General features: G+C 41.7%; 1 protein-coding gene across 1 annotated transcript in view; it reads right to left on the bottom strand.

The window, feature by feature from the left end:
- The window catches only part of LOC311236780 (ceramide transfer protein-like), a 61,861-nt gene extending 45,639 nt beyond the window's left edge, over window positions 1-16,222 (bottom strand). The window contains exons 1-3 of the mRNA XM_084324533.1: window positions 15,978-16,222; window positions 15,509-15,650; window positions 4,916-5,050 (exon numbers count right to left, since the gene is read on the bottom strand). Coding sequence (XP_084180659.1) covers window positions 4,916-5,050; window positions 15,509-15,631 — 258 coding nt within the window. The 5' untranslated portion in view covers window positions 15,632-15,650; window positions 15,978-16,222. The remainder of the gene's footprint in view (window positions 1-4,915; window positions 5,051-15,508; window positions 15,651-15,977) is intronic.
- Between the last annotated feature and the right edge of the window lie 676 nt (window positions 16,223-16,898).

The following is a 16,898-nucleotide window of genomic DNA, read 5'->3' as shown; positions in this document are numbered from 1 at the left end:
CATTGTTTACGTCATCGGTGGGTTTGTGTGTCTGTGTGTGTGCGTGTGCTTGTGCCTCAAACGAGCAGTAGACATTTCTCATAACGCAGATACTCTGGTTTAATGAGGCAATGAGAGGATCTCGGCATGCACGGTGGCTTTACATAGAGGAAGATACTAGTGATGCACCGATGTGAAAATTGTGGCCGATACCGATAACCGATATTAATATTGCTGTTCTGGCCGATACCGATATTTACCGATGTTGATATCTCTGTATAGAAAACACTTTTTATGATAATCAAATAAAGAGCTATTTTCCAAAACGCATAACTTATTTTCAGAAATGACTGATATTTTGAAACTATTTAAGGCCAAAACATGTATAAAAAAAAAAAAAAAAAAAAAAAAAAAAAAGATAAAGATATATATAAAAAAAAAATGTTTTCTTCTTTTTTAAATATTGGCCCTATTTTGATATCGGACCGATACCGATGTGTGAAAAAACGGCCATATCGGCCGATATTATATCGGCGGCCAATATATCGTGCATCACTAGGAACATACACTGAATCTAATCTAATCAGCAGCGTACAGTGGTTGGTCGTACTGGGCGGAAGTCTCCCAGGGAGTGAATGTGTGTAATAATTGTGAGTGTAGAAGGGCATTGCTGAAAAGAAATATGTGGAGTTGAGGAACATTTTCTCTGGGTAAATAAATACATAAAAAGACAGACAAGCTTTGAAAACAAGCCTGTTCAACCGGATCACCCTCTGATCCGAGGATGGAAGTCAATGGGCATTCATAACTCTCCTCCTCGGTTGACATTCACGCGCCACTTTGACACTTCTGAAGCATATTGCCACTGGGCTGAGAAATGGCTCCAGTAGCACACGGCACAGAGGTTAATATTTACAACGGCCGGGAATAGATAAAGCTGAGCAAATAGGTGGAACAGTAAGACCTGGCCCGAACCACCTAGAACAATAAGACCTGGTGTGAGTGAGAGAGTGAGAGAGAGACACTGGGCCTTCATCAATGACTGGCCTGGGTTCCCACACAGAGACGTGACCAAAGGTGGGAAAGTGTGAAATGTGGAGAACATCCAGCATGAAGCAACAGGTGATCCTGTCTGGTGCGTCTGCACTCGTCACGGTGAGAACTCACTCAACCTTCCAGATCAGTGTCAGGGTTCAAAGTCTGAGGAGAGGCATTTAGCGTCAATCACATGCTGCCGTCATCACAACAGAACCTTTGACACGTTCACATTCTAGACACGAGAGTGACACTTATTTACTTAAAGTAAACTATTAAATACTCTGATGTGCGTCGCCATAAATACGAGTATTCACTCTAGTTGTTCGTTTTTTTTTGTGTGACAAAGTGCTGAACAAATTACACAAAATTCAAGATGCTATACTCAAACCATATCAATCAATTAAAACATATATACATTAAAATCACATTAAAACTAAGCGGATGCTCTATACAACAGATTTAGAAGGCCAGGCTGAATAGATGGGTTTTAAGCAGCGATTTAAAAGTGGCAAGTGACTGGGCAGACCTAATGTTAGCAGGTAGACTGTTCCAGAGGCGCGGGCAGCTGTAAAACAATATTTTTTAGGTCTAAACTGAACAGCGACAGAGAATCATAGCAGTCTGGATAGCGGAGGGTTCCAGGAAGGTCTTAGCAAACGACATGAATGAGTTGCCTTGAAACAGTCTCCTGACAAGCCAGCTAGCTACCCTCAGGCATAACTTGAGACATAATCAGGAGATTTTTTTCCCCCACCCCCACGCCCACACAAACACACACACAGTCCAAGAAAGAGATTGAGAAACACTAGGTAGGGTTACCTCTCTCTCATCTGATTAAGGCCCTGACTACACGTATATGGATATTTTCCAAAACTGATATTTGCACGCTCCATTTAAAAAAAAACTATTTAATTCAAAAATCCGTCCAGACGTAAATGCAGAAACGCATATAAATTGCTCCAACAAGCAAGCCGGGCCAGTAGATGGGGATAAGCGATGTCTCAAATACCATAGAACAACAGTCTGAGCATTGCGTAGTGAGCTGATTTTCATTGGCGGCAGCAACTGAAAAGTTAAATAATGTAGTGACAGAAATGTGCATTACAAAAAGTGGTCAAGCGCGAATTGAGTTGTAATATCATTGTTTCTCTAGAGTCTAGACGATACGTTTAACATGGCTACACGGTTCCACTGTTTTTTTTTTAATCTCTTTTCTCTTTGTGTGGACAGGGCCTTAGTTGGGCAACCGTTTTGAAACCAAACAGTTGAGTGAAGGCGAACAAACAGATGAAGATCAGAGGTGGTTTAGGCTACTCCCTTCTTAAGTCAAGGATACACACAGAGTGTTTGACACTGTATCATAATTTCTTTATTTTACTGTGAGTCAATCTCCACAAATTTAAGTCGCTGTTGTTCGATTGGGCAAACAGTCTGCTGTCCTACTGTGCAGGATTTCTGGTTACAGTCACACTGCAGGCGAAAGTGGCCCAAATCTTCATTTACATTTTTTTTTTTTTGCTCATATGCGACTCAGATCTGACTAGTTCACAACAGTGTGAACAGCACAAATCACATGGAATCTGATCTTTAAAATTCTGATTTGGACCACTTTCATACAGTATGTGATCCTAAACCAGATACAGGTCTGATTTTTTTCCCAATGCGACCTCAGTCTGAAAAGGGCGCATTTGGGGTTCGATACTTCTGTACAAGCAAAACTTTAGAACGTGTCATAACCGTTCTGTGTTTGAAAGCATATTGAAAGAAGAAATGGCTCGCTATTGTTCATTTGCACATGCGGGTCAGTTCAGGAGCACGAGGAGTGACCAGTTCACACTGGATTCTCATATTGGCCACATTAAAAAGAAATCTAATTCAGATTCTTCTTATTGTCACAGCTTTTTAAAATGTACATGGATTCAGAAAAACGTGAGATGCTTGTTTTTCCCGGCTCCTCAACCGTAGTAGATTCTATCTCTATACAAACTATAAATATAAACTATAACAAAAACGGTACAAATAGAAAACAAATAGCAAAAACTACTAGAACTACTAACAGCCAAACAAAAGATATCAGATCTGAGAAATAAATCAGAAATTAGCACTAAGGCTTGCAGTGTGAACGTAGCGTGTGTGTGTGTGTGTGTGTGTGTGTGTGTGTGTGTGTGTGTGTGTGTGTGTGTGTGTGTGTGTGTGTGTGTGTGTGTGTGTGTGTGTGTGTGTGTGTGTGTGTGTGTGTGTGTGATGAGTTGGCAGGGTGCCCTCAGGAGAGAAACACACCAATGCCCTTAATCTCTTCTCTTCAATTTGCCCCATCTGTCTTGCCCTGTCCCACTCACGACTTCCTGCCCCACATACTGAAAGGAGGGCACTGGCACTGTGAGCTGGCAGCAGAACCCTGCTGTGATAACAGTAGATCATCTCTTTCTGTCTGTAGTGGCAGGGAGGAAACGGGATTGAAGATCCAGGTCAAGTGGCAGTCTGTGTGGAATGCTTGCTGGAGCAGAGGAACTCGCACACTTGTCTTCAATAAACTTTGACTGATTAAAAGCTGAGCATCAACGTTTCAACCCGACTGGGTCCTCATCAGGTCTTACATCGCGCCACTGTTGGAATGGAATCTTGGAACCTATTCTACAACACGTTCAAATGGTTCTTAGGGTTCCTCGCAGTTTGCTCTCCTTTGATGCTTCCAACACCTGGAATGCCCTCCGACTGACTCTGAAGCTGAAGGTTCTTCCTTCTCTTGCTGCTTTTAAAAAGTTTGATCTCCGACCACCGTGTGTCGACTTGTGGCTTCACTCCATTGGCTCCCCGTCCGTCTCTGTATTGATTTTTTAATTACTGCCGACTGTTTTTAAAGCTCTGAGAGGGCTGGCTCCATTGTACCTGGCTGAGCTCCTGCGCCACCACACCCCATCCAGAGCCCTAGGGTCTGCTGACCAGCTGGTGGTGCCCAGGACCAGGCTCAAGACCAGGGGGGACCGACAGAGCCTTCGCTGCTGCAGACCCTCGGCTCTGGAACAGCCCCCCCCCCCCCCCACATTGGATCTGCCCAGAGCCTATAGAGGCCTTTAAACCGCTGCTTAAAACGCACCTTTTCTCCCTGGCCTTTGATCAGAGTTAGGGCTTGTGTCCATAGTTATGAGTTGTCAGCTCCTTTCTGTCATTCATTTCTATGCTGGAGAAGCGACAGGCGCGCTCCTCTTCCCAGCGACGCGCCTCGCGTTTTATGAGCTCTGGGCGGCAGCGTTTTTGGTCGGAGCACTCTCAGCACATAAAGTTGAAACTAGTTCAACTTTTGGAAAAGGAGCGCGGTAACTCATCGAGGAAGGGGCGGAGCCGCGGCTGGCGCGAGCCTCAGAAAAACGCTCTGAGCTTTTCTTTCTTTTTTCAAAGCGGTCCGCCTTGAAAAAAAGGCTTTGAGTGGACACATAGCCTTAGCCTGCCACCTGTCAACTATGTTTACTGCTACTCTCGACTTTTTGTATCCATTTTATTGCTTGCGTCTCTTTTTATATTGCACCCTTGCTCTTGTTTTAGTGTACTATACTTATTTACTGTGAGTTACTGTGTATTGTATTTGTTACTGTATTGTACGTGTTTTTTTTTATTGTGTTCTACCTGTAAAGCACTTTGGGTGGCTTTTAGTCATTGTAAACGTGCTATATAAATAAAGCTGACTTGACTTGTAGTAACTGTCTTTTTGTATCGTTTATTCTTACTTATTGTGCCTATAGGTATGAAATTGCTGATAAACTGGGTCTTTGTTTTGTAAGCTTGTCATCGGTGTAAATGAGGGTAAAACAGTAATCTAGTCAATTCTCTGCTAATTTTATGCCAGTCTAACAAGTCTATATTCATGCCAGTCACAGTGTGGTGTGAATAGAATACTCACAGTGATCACAGCCTTGCTGAGGCACAGGGAGCCCCGGCAGCCGTACTCCCTCTCGTCCTGAGACTTGTAGTAACTCAGCGTGTTGTTCTTCAGCACCACCCAGCGATCCTGCCAGCCGTGGATGTAGTTCGTCCACTGGAAGACAACAGCAACGCTCATCAATATTCAAACAGGAGCGAGTCAGGACTCAGGAGTCATGAGAGCCAAACCTGTTCACATGAGGACCGGTGCTGCTCAGATCAGGACCATATAGTCATCAGAAAGGAAGGTACTAACTGGAGACACGGATCATCTTTAGAAACATATTTAATAAGGTGCAGAAAAATCACTAACGTTTCAACACGTTCTTCTCCTCACTCTGAAGACACGGATGTGTTGAAACGTTAGTGATTGGGAGTGCTACATTCATTCATATCATCAATGATAATATGAATGAATGTAGCACTCCCAGATGTGCACTAAAAAAAATCACTAACGTTTCAACACATCCATGTCTTCAGAGTGTATGCCATTGTGATTGATTGATTGATTGATTGAAAAGTTTATTAACAGATTGCAGAATGGGTACAGTACAGTACATCTCAATACATACAATTGTTAAGGGGATGCAGACCAGAGAAAGACTTTCGTCTTGTTTCCACCAGGGTCCCCCATTTTCAATTCATCATAACATATATGACATACATGACATACAGATAGACAGTACTGCTACATCTATACATTTATGACATATCAGATTTGCAAATACAGTACTGTTTGTGATACAAAAGTGTCCAGAAAAGGAGTGTATATACATTTGGCGTAGAAACTGTACATTGGAGGAGGTTGGTGGGGTGGGGTTGGGTGGGTTGGGTGAGGGCTGTACATTGGAGGTGGGGGGGGGGGGGGGGGGGGGGGGGGTTGGGTAGGGGACACACACACATTTTACACTGTACATTGGAATGTTGACAAAGCCTTACTTGGTCATTTACTGTACAACTAGGTTAGGACATTTGTAGGGGCCAGTTTCGAATTGCAGTCTCACGTAGGTGTTTTTTGAGAGTGTTTTTGAAGGTGGGTAGTGATTCACATTCCTTTACAGCTTTAGGCAGGGCGTTCCACATTGATGTGGCATAATTGCGAAACGTGTTTAGTCCCTTGTTTGAGCCGAATCTGGGTTTTACATGATTTGTGGAGCTCCCTCTGGTGTTGTGATCGTGGTATTCACTGACCTTTGGGAAGTATTTTGACATGTACATGGGTACCTTGGTCGCGTAGTGTATCTTGTAGACCAGGCCCATTGCAAGTTGCTGTACTCTGTCGTCTACTCTAAGCCATCCTAGGTTGTCAAAGTGGGCAGGGGTAGTTAAAAGTGATGAGCAAAGACACAATAACCCACTCCATATACACACAAATATAATATATATATATATACCGTAATTCCTCTAATAGTAACCCCGGCTTGTATTTGTTTCAACTGTAGCGGATACCAGGCTTGTATTAGGAGGAGGCATGTATAAGAGAGAGGCCTATATTTCTAATTTTCAAACAGATCATAATGAATAAATCAACATTTTGTGTCAGTTTGAACCCAGTAAAATGTACTGGGTTCATTTATTGAAACCAAGTACTGTATGAAATACGGTAGTAAACAGTGCAATTACAGGTGGTCAAAAAAAGTAAAATAAAGTAAAATAGTGCAATCACAATACTGGTATAATAATAATAATAATAACTTCGTTTTATACAATTCTGAGGTAGGCTTACTCTCTTGGTAAACATTAACACCATACCATTATATGGTATTTACTGCACAGCCAGGCCAGCATATAACAACAATAACAAAATATACTGCCTATGGTAAATCCGTTGAGGTTAATACCGTAATTCCTCTAATATACATGAAACCCGGCTTGTATTAGGAGGCCGGCTTATAATTGCTTAGCTCAACAGCGCACCCGGTCATTAATAGAGACCCGGTTTTTAATTGAATACCGGTTACTATTAGAGGAATTACGGTATATATATATATATATATATATATTAGTGCTGTCAGGCGATTAAAAAAATTAATCTAATTAATTACAGGATTTGTAATTAATTAATCTAATTAATCGCATTTTAATCGCATAACCATTTTATGCCTGATATTCTATATTATATAATCATATTTCAAATTGCATGTGTCCGGATGGCAGAATTCAGTACTGTATCTACAAAACCTTCTGTTTAATCATCTTCCATCTATTAATTTGCTTAGATTTTTCAGGTCTGGTCAATTTGAGCATGGTGTTATTCACAGTCAAAGATACAAAAAAATGTATTGATATTCTCATTTGGTTCATTACAATTTACTCAAAATAAAAATTTCATTCAATCAATCACCGCGCAGATTGATTGATTGAATGAAAATGTTATTAACAGATTGCAGAATGGGTACAATACAGTACGGCACACAATTGTTAAGGGGATGCAGACCAGGGAATCCATTCTTTGTGGATCTAGCCCACAGTATTTCTGACACTGGGAATACATTCCCTGAGATAGATCTCCCTAGAATCAGATACCAAGAACATGCAAATGGACCATATTAAAAAATAAAAAAAGTCTGTAAATGTGTATTCTACATTATTATGGAATGAATGAGATACAAAAAAAATATTATATAAAAAAAAAAAAAAAAAAAAAAAATTCTTTTGTAATTAATTTTGAGTTAATTTTCATAACGCGATAATTTGCTGTGTAATTAATTAATCTAATTAACGCGATAAACTGACAGCCCTAATATATATATATATATATATATATATATATATATATATATATATATATATATATATATATATATATATATATGTTATGTGTGATGCATATCAACACATTTGAAAGTTATGAAGGTCACAGACTCATTCATCCACATCAAGAACATTATTTCAGAGCTTAATATGATGAAGCTGGTGAGTTTTTAGGATGAGGATCTGGGTAATCTCCCAGTATGCTTGGTTGGCAGGTCAGCCTGCAATCTGTTTACAGCTCACCCTAACGGGGCTGAGTGAGATCAAGAAGACGTAAGCTTGCCAACTGCTTAGCTAACTAAAACCACGGTCAAGCAGGGACGTTGTGTACCAGCTAACGCTGAAGTAAACTACAAGAGTCGACCGTTGGCAACACAGGACGTTTCTTGTCGCCAACTTTAAGCCACAATATTTACCTATAAAAGAGAATGTCCCCCCACTTTGCTGATAGTCACATGTAACATTTTACTGGCTAATTAGCACGTGGCAGGGTAAGCACTGGCTCACTGAGCACAAGTGCGAACCTTCACCTATCATTCAGACTGCAAGGATGTGTTTGAATTCAGAATTAGAGCAGAACACAGATTGTCATCCCTACCCCTCCACCATCTGCGAGCAGAGCTCCACGCTGAGTGTGTCCGGTGTGGACAGCAGCCCCTGTTAACACATGGGTGCCAAAGTGAAGCACTGAGTGTGTCCAGTAGCCCCTGTTAACACATGGGCGCCAAAGTGAAGCACTGAGTGCATCTGGACGGCAGTAGAGCTGCACGATTTGGTGATAGAGTGTGATTATCATTATTGTGGACAATATTGTGATTACGATTTATTAAATAAATAAATGGTGTCATGAGTCTACTTGCTTGGTTATCAAGGAAAATGCAGAGATTACTACTACTGATTAAATGTTTATATCTCAAGTCAAACATACAAACTAAAAAGAAAAAATAGGATTGTCAATATTAACACGTTAATTTATCTATAGACATTTTCAAATCGTAACAATTAATCACGTTACCCTTTTTGACCCCATCAGCTTCCCATATTTACTTTGACAACCGGTTACTCCCGGGTGGCTGGTGATGCGTTTTTTTTTTTACATTCCTGAATCACATGCGCCACAGGGAGAATAGTACAGTGACCAGACATCCCTGAATGTCTTAGTTCATAATACAAAGTTTCCCAATGGACTTTTGAATTAAACCAAGTTATATGCAGTGATGAACGGTCTTTCCCAGCGAAACACAAGTTACAAGAAATGTTTTGGCAAGCTATGTTGGCGATTTATGAAAAGGCATGGAGCTGCCTTTTCAAGGGGAGAAGCGTTGTGGAAAACATTTGGATCAGTCCACTATGATATGAGGGACGTCCACGTTAAAACAAACTGTTATAGCTAACAACTAGCAATGAACGAGCGCAGCTGGAAACAGAGTCCCCAGCATGCAAGCTAAACAGCCATTGGAAACTAAACTTGCATTGGAAACCACAATACCAAAGAAAGTCTACTGTCGATACGTGTACTCCCTCAGCGAGCTTGTGTAAATAACTGCCCATTTGTGTTGCGACAGCTCAAAGCCTACTCAACTTGTTAATTCTAAGGGCGCTATGCCCTGCTTTCTTGTAATAGCATTTTTTTTATTAATTCAGATTTGCCACATTTCATTCAGGCATTCGAGGACAATTGACAGCCCTAGCAGAAAAACAGGTGACAAAATAAAAAACGAACCTTATTACTGTCTTTTACTATTAATTAAGTACCTTACTACTATACTTATACACTACTACCTATCATGCTAATATGTCTATACTACTATGCTACTATATTTACTATAGATCTGTATGTAAGACACGAAAATAAAAAAACATCAATCAATCAATCATATACTACTACATATCATGCTAATATGTCTATACTACTATGCTACTATACTTATACTACTACCTATCATGCTAATTGTCTATACTACTATGCACTCAACAGTTCGACACTATTTGATGAACAATGCCACTGACCCTTAGCAGCCAGAGATGGACCCCTCCTGCTGACTTGTAAGTCGCTTTGGATAAAAGCATCAACTAAATGACTAAATGTAAAATGTCATTGACTTATTCCAGGTCAGTGTTTTTTAAAACCAGCCAGAACGAGAGTACTGTACTTTTTTTATCCACTTTTTCTCCCATTTTCTATTTTTCTCCCATCCCAATTTCGTATCATCCAATTCAACCCTCCCCTGTCTCGAACGCTGTTTCTTGCCTCCCACAAGCCGGCTGCAATGTGGACTAAGTCATACATAGCACGAGTCCCCTCCGATACTCGAGGTAACAGCAGTCGCATCTTTTCACCTGCGCGGCGCGATTTTTCAGCGTCAGGGGTCTGCGCTTTGGAGGGGCACCGCCCCCATCGCTTCCTGATTCTACTGCGCAGGCTCACCAACCGACCTGTAGGAGTCGCTGTCCACAACGCCCGATCCCCACCCATCAGTTTCCCACCCCCTAATACTGCCAATGTGTATTAGTACGGACGACCAGCTAAACTGAAAGCAATGTGGAGCGCTGGGCTCGAACAGGCGAACCCAGCGTCTCCAGTATTCGTGGTGAGCGCCTTGCCCACTGCACCACGTAGCCGCCCACTCTGGGTCAGTTTATTATACTCATTCCAGGTTAGTGTTTTCTAAAGAATAGAATAAAAATACTTTTTTTTTTTTAACCAGTCAGAACGAGAGTACTGTACTTCCATGAAACCTTAACTGTGTTTTTTACAATTCTGGGGTCAGTTTATACTCTCTCAATTTCATCTGTTGTGGTCGTTTGTCACTGGTCTTGTGGGGAGCACACTGTGCAAGGCTTTGTTACCTACACTATGCACATTGTTGTGCTTAGCTCAGTTTACACTTGTGTATGTGACCAAGCCATTAGCTCCTCCTGACATGCAACCACTCATGTCTGTGTAATAAACACTACACCATATGTTATCTATTTATTAAAAGAGATTTGCACTACATACATACCTCATTTAGCATTTCTTTTAAAGTTTGCATTTGTACTTCATTGTACTTTCATTGTTCAACCCTCCGAATCATAGTCGAGCAATCATTGGAATGGAACTTCATAGACTACAAGAAGGCATTTAACAGCCTCCACAGAAACACCCTCTGGAAACTGCTTCGACACTACTCCTATGAAGGAATGACCTGCAGAGTCATACACAGCGGACAGTTCACACGAAGCTTCTAAGTGAAAACCGGAGTAAGGCAAGGCGGTATACTGTCCCCTTTCCTCTTCCAGTCCTGGCCATCGACTGGATATTGAAGACCACAACAGCACAGAGGAGAAACGGGATCCACTGGACACTCACAACACAACTGGACGACCTAGACTTCGCAGACGACCTTGCCCTACTATCCCACAGTCGACAACAGATGCAGGAGAAGACTAACATACTGGCAGACACACCTCAACACAACTAGGCCTCAACATCCACCAAGGAAAGACCAAAATACTCAAGATCAACACAAACAACGAAGACCCAGTAAACCTGGAGGGAACAGCACTTGAGGAAGTAGAATCCTTCACCTACCTAGGTAGCATCATAGATAAGAAGGGTGGCACGGAGGCAGATGTCAGAGCAAGAATCAGCAAGGCAAGGGCCTCATACATCCAACTAAAGAACATCTGGAGCTCCAAGGTAATCAGTCAGCAGACAAAGATCAGACTCTTCAAATCCAACATAAAGCAGTTACAGTACTCCTATACGGATCAGAGACGTGGAGGACAACCAAGATCACAATGACTAGAGTGCAGTCATTCATCAACAGATGCCCGAGGCGGATCCTGAACATCCACTGGCCAGATACCATCAGTAACAATGATCTCTGGCAGAGAACGGGCGAACAACCAGTGGAAGAACAAATCAAGAGAAGAAAGTGGGGATGGATCGGCCACACACTACGCAAACCAAACACCAGCACCACCAGACAGGCCCTTAGATGGAACCCCCAAGGCAAAAGGAAGAGAGGCCGGCCCAAGAACACCTGACGCAGGGACTTGGAGACAGACATCACACAGAGCGGACTGACATGGAAACAGCTGGAAAGAAAAGCACAGGACAGAGGACCCTGGCGAACTGTTGTCGACGGCCTATGCTCCCCCAAAAGAAGCGATAGGCATAAGTAAGTAAGTACTTTCATTGTACTTAGGTTGTATTTTAGTTGTATATTGTATTGTGTTGGGACTTCATTCCATTCATACTTTTTTTTTTTTTTACTGTATGAAGTACATTCTCAGGGGCTCATACAGAACCAAGCATTTCACTGTAATGTACATGTACTTTATACGTGACAGATAAAAGCAAACTTGAAACTTGGATACATGCAAAACCAAATGCACGGCTCAGTTATTTTCAGGGGAAGATACACGTGACTATTATGCAGACCACCTGTACTTCAAACACCCCCAGGTGTGCGTGGGAACCTTTGATGTGTCAAATCACACCAGCTGAAAGGAATAGCCTGTGTGATTAGCACCATTACTCCGTAGCACTCATTTATATAGTTTATACCCAGTTTAAATCACCTGTACATTGTATATTACGGTACCTTTCTCCTCCTTTTTCTGTGATTTTTCTCCCATCCCAATTTCCTCTCGTGCCAATTCTCCCTCCTGTCCTGATCGTTGCTCGCATGTGCCCCCCACTGGCCGGTCGTAGGGAGGATAGAAGCCCATCACATGTCCCCTCCGATACATGTGGAGGCAGCCAGTCACTTCTTTTCACCTGCCAGCGCGGACTCTCATTGGCGAGGTGTAACGTGTGGGAGGCTCACACTGCCCCCGCCATTTCCTGTCTTTGCTGTGCAGGCGCCCTGACCGACCTGTAGGAGTCGCTGTTTACAACGACCAGACTACCACCCATCGACTCCCCTCCCGCTGACTCTGCCAATTGAGTCAGTATGACGGCCGGCCCAAGCCGGAGGCAACGCTGACAGCCGGATTCGATACCGGTGTCTCTTGCGTTGGTGACGAGCACAATGTCCACTGCGCCACCCACGATACATTTTTCTTTTTGTACTTTACTCTCTGTAATAACAGAAATGTTATCCAAACTTCTCAATTTCAACAGTTCTTTATTTAGAACATTTAGTTATTTATTGTTGTAACACACCACACAAACTGAAACCCCTCCCTACCGCCCACTCCCCTCCCAAACTGTTCCTACAATTTTTTTTTACGTATTCTTATGTTTAAATATCAACATTATTTGTATCAAATCAACATTATGGTCTTTCCAATAACCCAAGAGATGAGACAGTAATAAGGGAGAATGGCTTATAGCAGACTTTAAAATACTTCAGCTAAGTTAAATGTTTATTATCATCAACAATCCATTTCGTTTTTAGAGTGTAACGTTTGGCTACTTAAAAAGAGAGAGACGAAACTTATTGCACGTAATTGGAATGCAGATTATTTTCTACCTAGGCGGGTATTAATCTACCTGTTCTCAAGATACCAAAATGTGGCACTGATTGATTTAACGTGAATCCTAATTTGATCGGTACCAAACCCTAATATCACTATCGCACTTTACCTTTACATTTGCACTCTGGTTGGATGCCAAACTTATTTTTGTTGTACTGTACTGTACTGTACTTGTGCTGTATGACATCAATACATTTGAATCGAATCTAAAATTGCAGGCAGTCCACTACTCCCCTTGTTATTTTTTCATTCATTGCGACAGTAGGAACACAGAGAGGGAGACAGTAGGGAAGAGACACAGGAGAAAAAACACTGGGACTTGATCCTGTGCCAGCAGAGGTGCATGTGGTCTGAGAGATGATTGTATTAACTACGAACGACACCATCTCTGAGAACAGGCTCAACAGACCTTGAAGGAAAATATGGATAGCTGTGGGTTTTTCACTTATAAAGCCTGTAGTCAATGCGCAGGTTGGTATTGTACTCACTGTGTATGTGTCTGTCTGTCTTGTGACCACCGCTCTTATCCCATTTGACTCAAACTTAGTGGATAGGTTGACAATCAGTCAAAGACCTGCATTATTGAATTTCTTTCAGATCGATGGCAGAGATCAAGGTTCCATTTTTGACCAAGCAGGGGAAGCAGGTCTAGTAGTTGGACTAGGTGGAGAGAGGCATATAGTAGTTGGACTAGGTGGGGAAGCAGGTCCAGTAGTTGGACTAGGTGGGGAAGCAGGTCTATAGTCTCCATTAGAGATTTTTTTTACAATGTGGTATGAAATACTTGCCAGTAGACTAAACGATATATATAACCATTAGCTAATTTACAGAGACCCATCGTCCAAGTTCTGGCTGTGTTCTGTGAAAGTGGAGCAGTTTCAGATAGGTCGCACACAGGGTCCGGTAACAAAAAAAACTTTTATGCCACACTACCACAACATACAAAGTTTTAACCAGACACAACAGAATGCAACAGTCCTTTTGTATTTCCAACGCTCAATTCTTCTGTCAGACCCAAGGAAACTATAAAAGAAGGAAGAGTCATTACGTCACTGAATAGCGCATGGACACACATTGGTGCCAAGTGTGGAAACTTTCAGTTCGGTTGACATTGAGTTGAATCAACCCCATCCCCTTAAACAGTAATTTAAACAGGCTATTACCTCAGATACCTCAGTTTTTTTTGCATTGTTAACTAGCTATTACGTTCCATATATCAGTTGATATTTCCTCAGATAGCTGCTATATTTAGAATTTTAATACAAGCTTCAATAGAACTGACAACACCAAAGTCTGGCACCATGCAGAGCATAGAACGCTGGTATTCTGACGTGATGATGACCCTTCCTTCTTTTATAGTTTCCTTGGTCACTTAGACCAACTATGGAACTATTTTGTTTCTTATAGAATCCCATTGTATTTACTACGTACTGGGGCTAGCTAGCTGGTTAAAATGTTTGTTTGCATGTTGCGATGTGGCTTATTAGGGTAACTTTTGTACTGGACCCCATGTGCTGCCTGTCTGAAGCTGCTCAGAACGCAGACAGAACTTCGGCCACGGGACTCGATAAGAGTGTCTGGCGTGGCTATGATTAAACTACTGGCAAGTAGTATTTCATACCACTTCATGTATAAAAAAATCAGAACTATCCCTTTAAAATGCTTGTGTATAAAAAATGCAGCAAATCAAGTCATTCTGCGTCTGCTTTCATTTCCTGGAATGTTCCGATACCCTTTTTTTGCCCAGATGCATCCCTATAATGTTGAAACTCCATCAAATAACTCACTGACAGATGTGAGGTGTTGTTGGTCATGGAAATTGCTTCAACGGAGGTGCATGCTTGTCTTACAGTCTATATTTAGGACACCTGAAAATGACTTAATAAATCCGTGGGATCAACAGAAACAATATTGTTGGCTGCTGATAACTGCAAATGTATTTGACCTATTTTATGTAGCAAATGCATATTTGCCCAGAGTGAGTCACATTCTTGGGGGAGCATTAATAAAGACAGTGGCTTCTCTCCCCACACCCCCCTGAATCACGATTATTGTTTTTGATAGCTAGCCAGTGGTGTCAAACTGCAGCAAGTGCTCAGCCATAATAAACCCCATCCAGTAGCATAGCAACACACGTGATTGATTGATTGATTGCAGAATGGGTACAATAGAGTACAGCTCAATACACACAATTGTTAAATTAAGGGGATGCAGACCAGAGAAAGACTTTAGTCTTGTTTACATCATGGTCCCCCCATTTTCAATTCATCATAACATACATGTGATGACAGTACTGTTACATCTATACATTTATGACATACCAGATTTACAAATACAGTACATAGCTTACCTTGCTAAGAACTCCGCCGAACTCTGCGATACCTGCGATGCCACCGACAGGGAGGTGTCCCAAATCCGGTTCCAGATCCTCTTCTGAAGAACCCGAGGAGTTCCAGCTCTGGTTGTCAGACATGGTGGCTAACCTTAGCAAGCTGAGCAGGGGAAAAAAATAAGAACACAACAACTTGACATACACTGTTACACAACGCTATAATAGTCGAGAAAAGAAAATAGAAACCGAGAACGCTTGTCAGATATGCCGTTGGTTGAACCAACGTTACTGTAGAAAGGTGTCACGTCGTTAAAATTGATTTTTTTCGGTAATATACTGTATATAAAATGAGCTAGTAGATTATGGCTCATCTACTGTTACACCTGACCCGGTCGTTGGCACAGATTACCGGTAGCTAGCAAACACATAGTCCCGTCAGCACACCCGCCCCTTTCTTGCTACTAACTAATAACGTCGGTCAGCGTACCTTCTTCTCAGTTCACAAAAAGTGGCAGTGTGTGGTTGAAATTAAAATATTAAAATATTTCACACTTCGGTTTTCCTCCACAGTCAATCCGTCGCCTGGCGTCCAATACGTTTCCTCAGCTTGTTGTTCCTCCTCGGCTCAGTGTAAATGACAGCTCGCGCTAAACGCCATATCCCCTGTACTGCCTCTGCCTGGGCTCGAGCTCGGGTTGGGAGTGAGCGCGTGTGTCAGTGTGTGTGTGTGTGTGTGTGTGTGTTGGAGGGGACTGTGTGTGTGTTGGAGGGGCGCTGGCTGTTGGCCTACGTCACTAAACCTACATGGAAACAAACTCCTCCTTCTCTATGTGTGTGTACTAGTGTACAATTTGCTTCTATAGGGAGGTGTAGTCTGACGTCACTGGTTGTTCCACCCATAGATATATGGTTCCACCCGTATAGGGATTTATCATTGGGAAAATGGATGATCGGCTATTGTAACAATTCTGCCGCATGGTTTGATTGATTGATTGAAAACTTTATTAACAGATTGCAGAATGGGTACAATACGGTACAGCTCAATACACACAATTGTTAAGGGGATGCAGACCAGAGAAAGACTTTAGTCTTGTTTACACCAGGGTCCCCCATTTTCAATTCATCATAACATATATGACATGGGTCATTGACGGATAAGACTTTTCAATAGGCCAATTTTAAAATACAAAAAATAAGGATATATTTGGCCATTTTTCAAACATTTGGAATGTAGTGTATACATGCATTTATGCAAAAAACCCAAATTAAGAGATTTTAGTGTTTTTAAAATTGAATTAATAGGACATGGCCTTAATAAAAGTCATTTGGGGCGACCGTAATTTATCTCAAAATTAATATATTTCCTTAAAATTACTAATATTTTAACAGGTATCAGTAATTAAATATA

Source organism: Notolepis coatsorum (assembly GCF_963971535.1).
Source record: "Notolepis coatsorum genome assembly, chromosome: 11".
NCBI lineage: Eukaryota > Metazoa > Chordata > Actinopteri > Aulopiformes > Paralepididae > Notolepis > Notolepis coatsorum.
This window is presented reverse-complemented; position numbering and strand designations above follow the sequence as displayed.